We start from the raw sequence: 17,051 nt of genomic DNA, 5'->3' as shown, positions 1-17,051 counted from the left end.
TTCTCTGGATACTCCGGTTTTCCCTGTCATCATTCATTCCAGCAACACTGTCCAATATAATTTCATTTCATTTGTCATTCATTATCCATTTCCCCAGAGGAGTGCGACAGGCTTCGGCAGCCGGCACGATTCCTATTGTCGCCGCTAGATGGTGCTTTATTAATTTCATTCCTGACCCTGTCGAATGAGTGGAAACAGGCTGTAGATTTTCGATGTACTTATTCTGATCATAAACCGATCATTTTTAATCTATCCTGGGTTCGTTTTCAACAGCCATTTTTTCCTTCGGAGAACGTTCTTAGATTACAGTAGATTCTCCTGGCATATAAATAAAAATGTAAACACATTTGAAATAAACGATAGGAATTAGATTGACCGTCCAATTGTTCACCCCTATAATAAGGTCAATAATGCACGGAAGTGTGTCATTCGTTTCGCCAGAAATCCCGCACACTTGCCTACGCGCGACAATGCTGCTGGTCACATTGTCAACAATGACAATGGCAGCAGATGTACTTTACCGCCAAGCAGCGGTCTAGCATCTTGCTGTGGGGTCCAGAATATCTATAATCGTAATAATAATAATAATAATAATAATAATAATAATAATAATAATAATAATAATAATAATAATGTTCTGGACCGTCGTCAAATGTACGGACCGCGCTGGAAACGGGTCCTGGACGGGTAATGACTAAGAATGCAGTCCGGACGCGGGTTCAGTACCGCCAAGGCACCCAAGACGACACTACGCCGGATATCCTGAAGGATTTGATCTATATCAAAAATGCTTATAGGAAAGGATGGCAAAGATTTAGGGACCCAACTGGCCGGGTGTAATACCTGGACCTAGCCCGGCAAGTACGAAATCGATTGCTGGAAAGAAAGGAAAAATGGGAGGAAACTTGCCGCAATCTATTAGAAAACGAGTCAGATCGCGAATTTTGGCGGATTCTCGCAGAAAACGAGTCAGATCGCGAATTTCGGCGGATTATATATCTAAAACAATAAGCATTCAATTATAAATTTCAGTATAATAGCGTAGCGAAGCACGGGTATCTTGCTAGTATGGTGATAAATGACAAATGTGTGTTGTAGTATTATAAATAATTTAGTTTCGTGTGCTTGTACTGTAAATATCAAACAAAGAAAATACGGGAATGATGCGATTTTGAAATGACATCACACCGATTAGAGAGTAGTTCAGGAGGCATGGATGTAAGAGCGCCAGGGTCACGCGTTTCTACCGCGCAATCCGAAATGAATTATTCGAACCACTGTATAATAATAATAATTTCGTGCGGGTATTTCTAGCCGAGTGCAGCTCTTGTAAGGCAGACCCTCCGATGAGGGTGGGCAGCATCTGCAATGTGTAGGTAACTGCGTCTTTTTGTAGTGGAGGATAGTGTTATGTGTAGTGTGTAAGTTGCAGCGATGTTGGGGAGAGCACAAACATGCAGCCCCCAAACCAATGGAATTATCCAATGAAGGTTAAAATCCCCGACCCGGCCTGGAATCGAACCCGGGACCCTCTGAACCGAAGGTCAGTACGCTGACCATTCAGCCAACGAGTCGGACCTAACCACTGTGTAATCGAACGATTATTAAGAGAAACATTTAGTATGCTTTATTTTAAGGAGAAAAGCGCAATTATAAATGATGATGCTTGTTTGTTGTTTAAAAGGGCCTAACATCTAGGTCATCGGCCCGAATTATAAATGAAGGACAACCGCGTCCAACTCTGAATGTAACTAGGGTACACAACTTAAGTCGTGTGTTCGTCATTTGAACAGAAATATTTATGAAATAGTTCTCTCGTTTTGAATTACTGTGTTGATGGGGGTGAAAGTACGTCATAGGGATCACTGTAAGCACCAAGGTGTTAATATAAGGAATGATCGTCATAGGGGTAATCACATAAACGAGGTTGTAAATAAAAAATAAGGATCTCTGCACTTGGTTATGAGGGTATTTAAAATTCGCAGTAAGGAATAATGGAGAGGGCATATAAGAATCCGAAGATCCCAATTAGAGTATGGTTCCAGCGTATTGGATCCACACCAGGATTACTTGATTCGAAAACAGTAAAAAATCGAAATTGATGCAGCATGGTTTGTTTGTGTAATATTCGACAAAAACACTTTGTAAACTTTGGACCTCTAACACCTGGGAGTAAGGATAAGAGCTGGTCAACTAAGCAGTATGTTCCAAGGTGTCAGATGGGAGATGGCGTGGAGTGATTTTGAGATACTAATTAGCTTGACTGGAGCCGTTAAGAGGAGATGTGATCACAATATGAAGATGAAGTTACAATTCAAGAGGACGACTTTGGGCAAATATTGATTTAAAGGGCGACCAGTAAGTGGGTGGTATAATTTATCAAGGGAAATGTTCGATAAGTTCTGTGAAACTATTTAAGAAAAGTCTCGGTAAACAGTTTATAGAGAATCTGCCACATGCAGATCAGTGATGATTGAACCTGCGACTCTTGTCTGGGCTCCTCCACGTGACATATTCAGCTCCGCGATCCAATTTGTGCGTTTGTGAAAGTTCGTTGCACCTCCCTGTTGAGCTGATTGGCTCACTTTCTGACCCTATGTTGGCATGTCCGAGGTTTTTGAAGATGCTCAAATACTCCGGCCCACTAACCATTACCGTTCAGTCAGTGAGGACTAGCAGTTAAGTCCTGCACTGAGAAGGCTTCAAGCTCCAGGTTTGTCTTCTCCCTGGACCCTGTCAGAAATGAGCGGGAGATTATCAACACTTTCAAGACCTCGAGACTCGCCTACCTAGGTCATTTGACGCGACACCCTGCAGCTCTCTTCAGATCAGCACTTCGGTAGGAACTCATGTGGGAGCAGGAGGTAAAACCTTCTTCCTGACCTTTTCACAAATTATTACGGTAGGAATTTGAATGGATTTGTCCCAGTTTTACGGCTGGACGCACTTCTTATTCGCTATTTCGTGGGATGTTTTACTAAGGCCGTTAGTAGTGTTGTTTAAGAGGAGCACAAATATTCAGCCCCCGAGTAAAATCAAAGACATGAGCTACCTCACATCAGTTCTATATTCTACTTTTTGTCGTCTCTGTCAGTGACGTAGTCCAGAATATTTGATTTATGTTTACAAAATGTGACTTGTTATATTCGATAGTGATTCCTCAGGTGATCAGTTCTCTGTAATTCTCATTTGTTAATGAGAGTTAATTGTTTTCTTTCAGTTCTCCTCGGTCTTTTCCTGGGAACTAAATCCGAAGGATATGATACGACATTAGAAGAAGCGCATCTTGCTGTTGCAAAAGCCGGCGACGACAACTTCAGTGCTGCACTTTATAAGGTTGAATTTTCTCTGAATTTAGTGAGAAAAGTTTTGCTGAATATGTGGACCCTATTAAGGTATTCCGGACGTTAAACATTTAACTGTAGCTCGAATCTAAAATAAACCGTTTGGGGACATGTTTGTGTACAGACATCTAGGCTGCCTGTACGTCAATTTAGACGTTCGTTTTGCTCCACCAGATGCCAGAGTAAACCAGATCACTACTTAGGAATCTATGACCAAGTAAACACCAGATATGTCACATTTAACAAGATCCAGTGACGAATTCTCTCCTCAGAAATCCGAGTAGCCTATCTCTGCCAGATTGGAGCCCGCAATCTTGGGATTTGGAAGCCGATACTCATAGAAGAGCATTCTAGCTGAAATCTCATAATATATCACTCTATCACAATGGCTCGTTTAGTTTCAAAGATGGCATACAAATTACTGACAGTTTATTACGGGAAGATAACTCTTTATTGGGCATACTGTACCTGTAACAAAACTTCTATACACGTACATGCTGTACAGTGTGGTTTGATCTAAAAGTAATATTTCAGAAGTTTTGGTAAAAATTCCAGATGATATCCTCAAAAGTGGCTCTTTCCTCCTTCCTCCCCCCGCCACAAACGCATCTAACCTCCTCCTCCTCTGCCTCCTTAGTCACAAGGGGTCCTATATTCCTCCTCCTCCGCCTCCCTTCCTCCCCCTCCCCCTACCCAATCACAAGAGGCTCTATCTTATTCCTCCTCTGCCCCTCCACTCGCAACGTTTCTAATCTCCTCCTCCTCCTCCTCCTCCTTATATCCTCAAAAGAGGCTCTATCCTCCTCCTACCCAGAATCACAAAAAGATATATGCTCCTCCCCGTCACAACAGGCTTTACCCTACCCTCCGGCTCCCTACTCACAAGCGGGTTTATGCTCCTCCTTCTCCTCATAGGAGGCTCTATCCTCCTCCACCTCCCCACTCAAATGAGGTTCTATCTTCCTCTTTCTCAGCTTCCCCATACATAAGGGACTTTTAGCTCTTAGTCGCAATAGGCTCTTTCCTCCTCCTTCTCCCACCCACAAGGGCTCTACCCCCCCTACTCCTCCTCATCCTCTTATGGACCACGTGGCGTTTATAAACATGACCTCCTTCTTCGCAGTCTGCTCACAGGCTGCTCCTGTTGAATATCTAGGGTTAACGCTTCTGCTTTACTTATTAGAAGGGGCGGACGTTATTGACCTACAGATTCACTGAAAATGGCTTCAATTTTTTGGAAAAATGCTGTAAAATACGTTCTCTTTAACACAGCATAATTTAATAAATAAAATGTGATCACGTGCTGTAAACACGTCTTTTCACTAGCTGAATTAAAAATACACATTGTAATATCGAGCCAGTGGCTGCGCTTTTTCAGTAAGGCACTTACCAGCTTGCATTGGAGATAGTGAGTTTGAGCCCCACTCTCGGCAGCTATTATAATGTTTCCCATGATTTCCCATTTTCACACCAGGAAGATGCTGGGATTGTACCTTAGTTAAGGCCACAGCCGCTTCCGTCCCGATCCTAGCCTTTTATATTCCATCGTCACCATAAGACCTATCTGTGTCGGTGAGGCGCAAAGCAAATCATTAAAAAAAAAAAAAAAAAAAAAAAACACTTTGTGATGGCTTCACTTCGGCATTTTTTTGTTCACAGAAGTACTTGGAATGAAAATTCTGTACTGAAGTGGAAAGTTATAAAACTGTTGTTTCCAATATCTACTCTTTTCCATTCGGTCACTCAATTGGACTAGACAAAAGAGTGACTGAATGGGTTGCTCTATTTCTAGAAAATAAATCTCAGAGAATTGGAGTAGGCAAAGCTTTATCTGACCCTTTAATAATTAAGAGGAGAATTCATCAAGGCAGAATTATTGGACCTTTAAATTTTCTTATATTTATACATTTTAATATCGTGTGGCTATTTCTAGCCGAGTACAGCCCTTGTAAGGAAGACCTTCCAATGAGGGTAGGCGGCATCTGCCATGTGCAGGTAACTCTTTAACACAGCATAATTTAATAAATAAAATGTGATCACGTGCTGTAAACACGTCTTTTCACTAGCTGAATTAAAAATACACATTGTAATATCGAGCCAGTGGCTGCGCTTTTTCAGTAAGGCACTTACCAGCTTGCATTGGAGATAGTGAGTTTGAGCCCCACTCTCGGCAGCTATTATAATGTTTCCCGTGTTATTGTGGTGGAGGATAGTGTTATGTGTGGTGTGTGAGTTGCAGGGATGTTAGGGACAGCAGAAACAACCAGCCCCCGGGCCATTGGAATTAACCAATGAAGGTTAAAATCCCCGACCCGGCCGGGATTGAAGCCTCGGACCCTCTGAACCGAAGGCCAGTACGCTGACCATTTAGCCAACGAGTATATTTATACATGATACAGTACGAGTAAAGAACTGGAATCAGAGATAAGACTTTTTGTAGAGTATAGAGTAATAATTAAGTTAAAAGATTGTGAGCAACTGCAAAATGATCTCGATAATGTAGTCAGATAGACAGTAGGCAATTTTATGATAATAAACGGGGTTAAAAGTCAGGTTGTGAGTTTCACAAATAGGAAAGGTTCTCTAACTTTTAATTACTGCGTTGTGGGGATCACTGTAAGTAGGCTACCTAGGTGTTAATTTAAGAAAAGTTTGGGGTAATCACATAAATGATATTGTAAATAAAGGGTACAGATCTCTGCACATGGTTATGAGGGTATTTATGGGTTGTAGTAAGGATGTAAAGGAGAGGGCATATACATTTCTGGTAAGAACCCAACTAAAGTATGGTTCTAGTGTATGGGATCCTAACTAGGATTACTTGATTCAAGAACTGGAAAAATCCAAAGAAAAGCAGCTCAATTTGTTCTGGGTGATTTCCGACAAAAGGGTAGCGTTACAAAAATATTGTAATGTTTGGGCTGGGAAGACTTGCGAAAAAGGAGACGAGCTGTTGGACTAAGTGGTATGTTCCGAGCTGTCAGTGGAGAGATGGTGTGGAATGGCATTAGTAGACGAATAAGTTTGATTGTGTCTTTAAAAGTAGGAGAGATCACAATATGAAGATAAAGCTGGAATTCGAGAGGACATATTGGGGCAAATATCCGTTTATAGGAAGGGGTGTTAGGGACTGGAATAACTTACGAAAGGAGGTGTTAAATTAATTTCCAATTACTTTGAAATCTGTTAAGAAAAGCTTTTTTTGCTAGTGGTTTTACGTCGCACCGACACAGATAGGTCTTCGCGACGATGGGATAGGAAAGAGCTAGGAGTTGGAAGGAAGCGCCGCGCCGTGGCCTTAATTAAGGTACAGCCCCAGCATTTTCCCGGTGTGATGATGGGAAACCACGAAAATACATCTTCAGGGCCGCCGACAATGGGATTCGAACCCACTATCTCCCGGATGCAAGCTCACAGATGCATGCCCCTAACCGCACGGCCAACTCGCCCGGTTTTTAAGAAAATACTAAGAAAACAACAGATAGGAAATCTGCCACCTGGGTGACTAACCTAAATGAAGATCAGTAATGATTGATTGATTGATTGATTGATTGATTGATTGATTGATTGATTGATTGATTTGTACTTACTCTTGAGATTCGCGTGTTGCTGGGGCGGGTGCGCAGGCGGGTGCACCCCTTGTGTTTGTGACACGCTAGAAAATAATTTCTCCTAACTATCAGAGTTCTGTTTTGTGTTCATGCAACATATGTCGAAAACACAAGCCTCACAAGTATAACTCATTTCCTTTCCCTTTTTTAGTCACCAACAACCGCTATTAGCAGCTTCGTCATGAAAGGTATTTAAGCAAATTTAACCATAGGCCTATGTAAGAAAAATTCATAACATTTTATGTTGTCACTTGTGAACTTTTATCATGTCCACAGACATTTAAAAACTGTTAAAATAACCTAAACGTTCGTAAATTTATTGACTTAACACCTTCTAGAAAGTTGAAATAATGACTGATTTTCCCAAATCGGCAAAAAGCGCAAAATAAAAGTGTTAATATAAATAGAATATCGCAGAATGAATTCTTATACTGCCGATGAATGCCCTAATACAGAGGGAAGAATATGATATTTCAGCAACATCCACCCTGTCCCATCTTAATCTGTCATTTGGAGTAGAGCTGAGGAATGTTTCTGCAGAACGCCCAATCCCTGTTTCGATGAAATATGTTAAGCACATGCACTCTGCTTGCACAGCCAGTTACGGTATCGAATAATTTTCTTTTTTGTTTTCATACAAATGACCTAATATTACTCTTAAGAGAATACGAGTTGATCAAGAGAGATAAGAATCAATTAGAGATCAAATGCTGTAGTCTTACTGGGTAAATTTGTGTTCCATAGTTGATAAAGAGTCAGGTCAGAGATTTCATTCGTATTGATTGTATCACGAATCTTCGTCACCCGCTGCGAAAGTACGGTTCACTCTGTAAGCGATTTAAGCCATAACTTAACGCCCACATCCTTTTTTTACGGAATGCATAAAGAATTAGCCGAGAGCTCATTGAACTAGAGTCGGCGAGGGCATGTGCACAGGTTATTTTAGGTCAAGATATATCATGCAAAGGTAGCGTTCTGACTACCACACGCATGAAGACGTGATGTGCTGATGTCATTACCGCGACTTTCACACTTTGTGTTAACTTGGTGCTCTACTTGAGTTCCCATTACCAGTTCTCAGTTTCAGCATCTAGTACCCTTACGTATATATAGAGCACATTCGGGTAAGAGAATCTGGCATGAATCGAACCTTCGAACTTGAGTTAAGAAAGTTTCTTGGTTAGCGATCGAACCCGCAACCATAGATAAAGGAGGCAAACTTTGTACGCTAACAGTATCTACAATCTGAGTTAGAGCAGATGAGCTAGTCTCTGTACCAATAGGTCGCAGGTTATAAGTTATTATCCCCTGTAGCGGCTCTCCAAGAGATGTATACGCATTAGTCGACAGTGCCAGCCCCCTTAGAGTTTGCCCCATAAGAGCAATATATAGCCGCAATCTTGTTCAGAAGTCGTGAGGTATATTACGAGCCTGTCATTTACCGCCCCAGGCACCTATTGACATACATTTATCTTGTGGCTGGGTGTCAGCTGAAGGTTTGCGTCAGGAAAATAGCGGTACAAGCTAGCGTCTAGCAATCGTGCAGGTCGTAATGTGAATTATTGATTGTTAGCCATGACTAAGAGACATACAAATGGCTCTTACGTCGAGGAGAACTGAACTCATCATACTCTGGACAATTGATTATTTCATTCGTGGCAGTTTCAAAGACTCTGAGTCACTGCCCCCCCCCCCCCCCCTTCCGATGCACTGAATCTTATACTTGTCGACTCCCAATTGCACACAGGCGTCTCGGCAAAACTCAAGTTTTAGTAACACGAGCCACCAGTAGGTGGCGCACGCGCGTTGACTATCGCACAAGTAGCGCAGAGAGGAACGACAATGCTGCCAACTGGTTCTTGGTTTGATATGGCTATACATTTTTTTCTTACCGTGCGGACAGTATGCGCCGTGGCGATAGGAAGGAGCCTCCCAAGGAAGTGCGGTCCCGAAGAGGCCACTGTTCTCATGACAGAGATCGGCTTGGATGTGCAAAGGTAGGTTAGAACTACTAAAACACCTTTTTTTCTTGCCAGGCGGACAGTATGCACCGCAGCCTTTTAAACTTCCCTGGCCGCTTCATATTTTTTTCTTCTGCAGTTGTTAATGACAAAATCTTGGCCTCATCCTAGGTGTCAATGGCGTCATGCTCTTCCATACGTGAACCAATCAGCGTTATAAGCAATTGAGTACGGGGTCTAAAACAGTATTTTTGGTTATAAAAGTAAATGTACTTCTAGGGGCGGGTAGGTTGGTCCCTAGCAAGCGTATGAACACATCTCTCTTCTACGATCATTTTAAGGTGAGAATAGCAGCATTTAAAGTATAATTTTATGGAATAATCCTTGAGCCCCTTTACTATATTTCTACCGGCGTCTCTCAAAAACGATTCATCAGATAAAAATAAATTAATATTATCAATTTCATTTATTGAAAATCATATTTATCATTTGGTTTTTCCAAAGTGATATTTTACCCATTTTATTTCTCTTAGGTTTCTCTGAAAATATGTGTTTGCTTACTATAGTGAGAATCAACTCAAGACCTAAGCGGACTCTTTGTCCGGCTCCATGGCTAAATGGTTAGCGTGCTGGCCTTTGGTCAGAGTGGTTCCGGGTTCGATTCCCGGCAGGGTCAGGAATTTTAACCATCATTGGTTAATTTCCCTGGCACGGGGGCTGGCTGTATGTGTTGTCTTCATCATCATTTCATCCTCGTCACGACGCGCAGGTCGCCTACGAGCGTCAAATCGAAAGACCTGCAACTGGCGAGCCGAACTTGTCCTCGAACACTCCCGGCACTAAAAGCCATACGCCACTTCATTTCATTCAGCGGTCCCTTTGATGTCAGCCAGACTTCTGGTCAGTGAAGAGGCTTCTGCAGCGGTAAATAGTTCTTATGTTTGTTGCTTGTTGCTGCAGTCAGGAGCTTACCTCAGTTTAGTGAGATATTCTGGTAAAATGAAATGGCGTATGGCTTTTAGTGCCGGGAAATCCCAGGACGGGTTCGACCTGGCGTCGATAAGGACAGATGTAGTGATGGTAGTGATTGTTGTTTTAAGAGGAACTACAACTAAGCAACCATCCTCTATACAACACTAATCAGAGAGAAAAATGGAAGGGATCTGACACTTCGAAAAATGAAGGCATCGACCAAAAAAAGGCAAGGGCCACGAGGGCGTGAAAACGAAAGACTCCCAAGGCCTCGAGTGCTCTAATACCGTCGGGCTTGGAAAATAACAAGAATTGACCAAGTGAGGTCGGATAGAATAGATGAAAGTGAGGAGCGTGTCACAAGTAAGTGGAAAGAATGCCAGGACTCACCTAAGGGCCCCGTGGTACACGAGCGACGCTCCCAAGTTGAGAGAACCTGGGGCCACTTTTAGTCGCCTCTTACGACAGGCAGGGGATACCGTGGGTGTTATTCTACCTCTACACAATGCATGACTACGGACATCATATTTTCTTCTAAGAGCGGAACCGATTCCGGGTTTTAAATGTTAATAAATTGTGAACATTCTCTAATTCGATATCTTGAATAATTAAGTTTTATTTTTGACCCTTCAACCCCGAATTAACTATCTTCGACTGCAGTATGAAACAATCTTTTATTTTAGGATTGCGACTGCTTCTTCCACTTGTATTCTTCACACTGCAAACATTCTTTTTCGGTCAAATCCTTTCTAAATTCGAGGTAGAGTGTCCTCGTTCATGAAGGTGCAGCAAAGCTATTGCGATCAGGAGTGTTCTGTGTTATAGACGTGAGTTTGTGGACGAAACACTCTGTACATAGGTCCATGACCTTTCGGTACGGGAGTGGAAACTACGTGCATTCGGTTTAACTTATTCATAAGTAGAGCCCATGTGGCTAGGCTAGCCCGCTCTCCAGTAATGTAAGGAGAGTAACATAACTTCTAGGGGTTCAAATAGAACAGACCCCTAGTAAACCTCATAACAAAGCTGTTGTCCGGGCTAGACTATAGGCTACTTGTTAACTCGCTTCAGGAAGTTTACCTTCTAACCCGTAAACTGGTAAACATGGAGGCTCTGTTTATAAGTTAGCAGTTGCAGACATGAAAATACAGAGAATAATTGCTGCTACAGAAAGTTGGGAACGATGGCAGGAGGTTACTCGAACAATTGACACACAGCTATTTCAGGAATGAACTCGAGGGATGAACTAGTGTTCACAAATAGGTTTCGGTGTTGGAGAGATGTGAGGCAAATGGAGGAGGATCATTTGGGTTAATAGAGGCATAGGGAGGTTCGTTAGTAGCAAGTATACAGTAGGATTAGTTAATTCACAGTGACTTGCAGATTTAATGTTGAAAGTCATACAGTCTATAGTGAAGATGTATGTGTGTAAAATCTGACGCTCGCCTGCTGGATGGCTTCATTTCCCACGCTTTAGTCCACGTTCTTTTGCGGTCCCCCTTTGCAGCAACGCATATTTGTATGTAAATATTACTTATCAGGAGATTCCCGGGCAATTGCTTCCTCCTCAATTCACCACCTTCTGAATAAGTTTGAGACTACTGGTTCAGTGCTAAACCAGAAACACACGCGAGGACGTACCGTGCTAACACAAGGAAAATTAGACGAAACTAGCGCAAACGATCTAAGTTCCCCATCAAATTATCACAGCAAGTTGGAGTTTCTGCACAAACAGCAAAATACCTTACAAATGCACACGTGTTCAAAATTTAAAACAAGCAACATGTGTGCGCTATTGCGAATAGTTTCTGTCATCAGCGATTGAAGAACTTGTGTAGGCTACTTTACAGGCGAGGCGCATTAACAATCGCTGTTCATATTCTGAAACCACACCTTGCATGGAAGAAAATCCTCTTTATGGTAGGCAAATCGGAGTTTGGTGTCCGATTAGCTGTCCGATACAGTAATGTGAGAACAGCCTTTCTAACCCCACTCTCAGAATAAACCTAAGAGAAGAAGAATGATATTCTTGCTTCCAACACGATTCCGCAGTAGCAGAGGAGTACAAGTTGACAATTACAGAAGTGCTTGAAGATAGTGATTAGTGTTGGTTTACGGGCACACAACTTCCCAGATCAAACAGTGCGTCACCATGAAAACGAAATTGAACCATACAAATATACGCCATACTACCTGCAGTGAGAAACAGTACAGGGAACGAACTAAACCGTTTAATGGTTGTTTAGCTGCGATAGGTAAAAAACTTAGTTTAGTTTCTTATACTGTGCGAGCAGATTTACAGTTTCTGGAAGATAATACAAAATTCAGGCCAGGTGGGCTAGCTGTCAGGTTTAATACGGAAAACCTTGTAAACAGGAACAAAAGTCTTATATTGGTCCAAGCTGAGGAGGCCAGTGAAATTAAAATATCACGTTAACTCTTTGCGTTGATTCAACAGCTGAGCATTTCTTATACTTCATTCTGCTCCACAAGTCTTTTTTGTTTCTCAGGCTGTGAGCAGTGATCCAGGGAACACCGTGATGTCACCCTTCAGCGTGGAGACGTTAATGACTCTGCTGTGGATGGGAGCCTCTGGAGAGACAGCGAATGAACTTGCAAGGTGCCTCCATCTGCCGAAGAACCGCCACCAGGAGGAGAACGGCTTCAAATACATTCTCTCCACTTTAAAGGTAACTAGCTGCGATACAGGTATTATAAACATAACATGAGAGACAGGCTTCAAACGACTTTCTCCACATTACGTATGACTAGCTGCTGTACTTGTATCATAAACTTGCACGAGAGACAGGCTTCAAACAATTTTCTCCACATTACGTATGACTAGCTGCTGTACTTGTATCATAAACTTGCACGAGAGACAGGCTTCAAACGACTTTCTCCACAGTAGAGGTGACTAGCTGCTTTACTTGTATCATAAACTTGCACGAGAGACAGGCTTCATACAACTTTCTCCACGTTAGATGTGACTAGCTGCTGTACTTGTATCATAAACTTGCACGAGAGACAGGCTTCAAACAATTTTCTCCACATTACAGATGACTAGCTGCTGTACCTGTATCATAAACATTACACGAGAGACAGGCTTCAAACGACTTTCTACACATTAGATGTGACTAGCTGCTGTACTTGTATCATAAACTTGCACGAGAGACAGGCTTCAAATAACTTTCTCCACATAAGAGGTGACTAGCTGCTGTACTTGCATCATAAATATTGCACTAGAGACAGGCTTCAAACAACTTTCTCAGCATTAGAGGTGACTAGCTGCTGTACTTGTATCATAAACATTACACAAGAGACAGGCTTCAAAATACTTTCTCAACATTAGAGGCGACTAGCTGCTGTACTTGTATCATAAACATTACACAAGAGACAGGCTTGAAAATACTTTCTCCACATTGGAGGTGACTAGCTGCTGTACTTGTAACATAAACATTACACAAGATACAGGCTTCAAAATACTTTCTCCACATTGGAGGTGACTAGCTGCTGTACTTGTATCATAAACATTACACAAGAGACAGGCTTCAAAATACTTTCTCCACATTGGAGGTGACTAGCTGCTGTACTTGCATCATAAATATTGCACTAGAGACAGGCTTCAAACAACTTTCTCAGCATTAGAGGTGACTAGCTGCTGTACTTGTAACATAAACATTACACGAGAGAAATGCTTCAGACAACTTTCTCCACATTAGAGGTGACTACCTGCTGTACTTGTATCGTAAACGTTGCAAGAGAGACAGGCTTCAAAATACTTTCTCCACATTAGAGGTGACTAGCTGCTGTATCTGTATCTTAAACATTACACGAGAGACAGGCTTCAGACAACTTTCTCCACATTAGAGGTGACTAGCTGCTGTACTTGTATCATAAACATTACACGAGAGACAGGCTTCAAAATACTTTCTCCACATTAGAGGTGACTAGCTGCTGTACTTGTAACATAAATATTACACCAAAGACAGACGGGAACAATGGCAGGAATGAGGAGATAAAGGCAAAGTTAAGAATGAAGTCTGTGGATGACGCTGTACGCTTACAGAAGCTTTGGTGGTGGTGTTATGTGAGTCGAATGGAGGAGGATAGGTTATCTACGAGATAGTCGACTCGGTCGTGAAGGGTAAGATAAGCAGAGGGGCCGGTTAACCGATTTGTACAGCGCCACAGCAAGTATTGGAGACATTCCATGCGCTGTGACGAAGGGCAGCAGGGGTATATATTTTTGCCAAGGTCATGGACACAGGTATGGTTCACCCGCTTGCCGCGCGCATTCGTCAGTCTCTTTGGCGTCTGTTCGTTTCTTAGTATGTAGTCAAATACTAAGTAATTTTAATTGTATAATCACACCGGACTTCTTTTTAATTGTAATAAATGTGTAATATTGTTCCTTTGGTGAAAGTTTTATTATATAGTATTGAATCAAAATCTCGAAAACTATTATTACCGCACCTCAATTGGTATAAACTGTCAACCTTTACTACTCTGACGAAGTTCACGCAGAGAGCTTTTCTTTTTCGGTTTTGTTTAAGTCCCTCTCCCCCCACCCTCCGTCCGCTATACCCCACAAACCCGGGTACTGTTAGTCATTTATATGACTTTTTTGCCCCCGCATTTTTAATTCCCAATTGGCGCTACTGGTAAGAGGTATGGAACTAATCGAGACCCCAGTGCTAGTTACAAATACAAGATTGTGGAGGTGTTTAGTAAATTCACAGAGGCTTTCAGACTGAATGCTAAAAGGCTTAATAATATATTATTAAGATGTAAAAAAATGTTAAAAATTAATTTACACAGTAATTCTCTGGACGCAGATTTCAGTTATGCAAATGATAAAGACCCCAGTTTTCTTTAAAATTTCTGATCATGGCTTGTGCCATAGCACACTAATGAAAGCTACTTTCATCAGTACAGGCATGTGCCACCAGGGAATCTGCAAACTAACAATCTTGACAACAGATTTAGCTATTACCAACAGCTTTCAGGAAGGTAATTATCATATATCAGTCGTTCACGTCGTGGAGTTTTAATTAAAAAAAAAGAAATGCATAATAAATAATACATTATGCTCCGAAATCTCATGTGATATGGCTGTTTTAAAAATGGGAAGAGGGGTGTATCACTGACTGTTTAGGATGAGAGATTATCTGTAGAATGCAGTATTAGATATACTACTGTACAAATTTCTTCTACCTAAGTCCTTCTCATGAAAATCAACACTTATATGCATCCAATTCCCTACTTTGAATATTGAATTAGTTTAGAATAGACATTCCTAGTTTAAAAATACCAGTAATGTTTAAATTTAGTGAAACACAGTCATGTATTAAGAATTTTACAATATTTTGGAATCACATCACGGGTCACATCGGTGGAAATTCAGGATACAAGAAAATACAATACCCTTCAATAACAAGTCCCTGACGGTTATGTCTATGGAACAATGAGTAACCTGTACATAACTTCTATGATAACCTAGGGGTACTGAGTTTGATGGGATTATATTCAGCGTTCTCATCACTACTTCTTTCTTACTTTTTTACATAGATTCAAGAAAATTCGCCCACCACTAATGAACATACCCTTCAAGATAAGTAATACCGAAATAGAAGTATAGCCTCACTTCCACTACCCTGTATTATAATTAATCACCGTTAACTTCTCGTTTGGCTAATGTTGTCAATCCCATATACTGTATTAGTGGAGACTTACAGCAGTATTTATAGTGAAAGTATAATCAGTAAGAATTGCAATAAACTGTATATCGCCTACCGCTATTTAAGGCAAAACAGGGCATTCATTCCAATATATAATTTGAGGTTATAATACTCGTTGCAATATTGAACTGAAAAATACAATATTAACGTCAAAAATATTATTAAAATACATAAAAACTATTAATTCTTTATACATTTATATTTATATTTATATTTATATTTATATATATATTTATATTTATATTTATATTTATATAAAGCCTATACAACTTGTTATCGTGAAAGAAATGTATATCCTATGTACATGAGCACCCATATGGCAGTTTGTATAGTGGGACCTAGACCTGTGGGTATGTAATATTTTTAATATTTTGGAAGAGGAATGGCGACTTGTATTCCGCGGTAGAATAACACTCACGGTATCCCCTGCCTGTTAGTGGGGGCTGGTACTACTACCTCTACGCAATACCGACTTCTAAATCATTTTCTTGAAAGAAAAACACCTGACTAAATCATGTTTTCCTTTCCTTGAGAGCTAGGGATAGGGGGGGGGGAGCCGCGGTACCCCTTGGGCGCCCTTGCCTATGTAGCCTAAATCAGTCGTGCAAAAGTATCCAGTACTCACACATAAGCGATGAACTGGCTTTCCCTAAACGGCCAATAGAACACAGGTACCACTCGGAGATATAACAACAAATAGTGACAATCATTGAACTCCAGAGACCGATAGCACCATTCACTACATTCTCATACTTTGAGCATAAAGTAAAAGTGGTACATTAATGTGCCCTATACAGTGTTAGGCATTTCTATGCCACGAAATGCACATTACTGTTATTACAGTAGTATTATACCAGAAAAGTCACGTACGTTAAGTCTACTGATTAACCTAGTCGGCCAGTCAGCTGAAAGACATATTTTCTACTCTGGAATCGAATACAACTAACAATTTTCTTGCAGCTCTTTCCTTATTAATGATGAAAAACACCTGACCTTGTGAAGCTGCAGTAGGTAGAAATAATCATACAGAAATGTTCTTCAGAATAGTTCAGTTGAGATCAGAAAGTTCGTTCTTAACTACTCGAAGAATGAAGCCGGAGTATGCCGTTCGGAAATCTTCGGCCATGAATCAGCAGTACGCCCGTCAGGGGCTAACTAACTACAATCAGAAGTTCTGACATGGAATATTTACTGGAACGTATAAAATTTCAGAGAGGATTCGTCCCATTGACTACGCGTTTCATCGACATCTGCAAGCCTTGTGCTGAGCAGTGGTCGCTTGGTAGGCCAAGGTCCATCAAGGTTCTAGTACCATACGGAGGGGTTGGCCATGTTCTTGGTCTGATCCGGTCAAATCAGCAGTTTAACGATCTTCATTTTAAAATAATTCAAATACGGAGTCGGTTTTCTTGACTTCTACTGTAT

General features: G+C 41.2%; 1 protein-coding gene across 1 annotated transcript in view; it reads left to right on the top strand.

The window, feature by feature from the left end:
* The window catches only part of LOC136875754 (ipis-1), a 96,902-nt gene that overhangs the window by 9,262 nt on the left and 70,589 nt on the right, over nt 1-17,051 (top strand). Inside the window, exons 2-3 of the mRNA XM_068228289.1 lie at nt 3,221-3,336; nt 12,399-12,578. Of these exons, the coding sequence (XP_068084390.1) occupies nt 3,221-3,336; nt 12,399-12,578 (296 nt within the window). The remainder of the gene's footprint in view (nt 1-3,220; nt 3,337-12,398; nt 12,579-17,051) is intronic.

The sequence above is a fragment of the Anabrus simplex genome, chromosome 6 (assembly GCF_040414725.1).
Source record: "Anabrus simplex isolate iqAnaSimp1 chromosome 6, ASM4041472v1, whole genome shotgun sequence".
NCBI classification, from domain to species: Eukaryota; Metazoa; Arthropoda; class Insecta; order Orthoptera; family Tettigoniidae; genus Anabrus; species Anabrus simplex.
The sequence above is the reverse complement of the archived record's forward strand: the minus strand, read 5'-3'. Positions and strand labels throughout refer to the sequence as shown.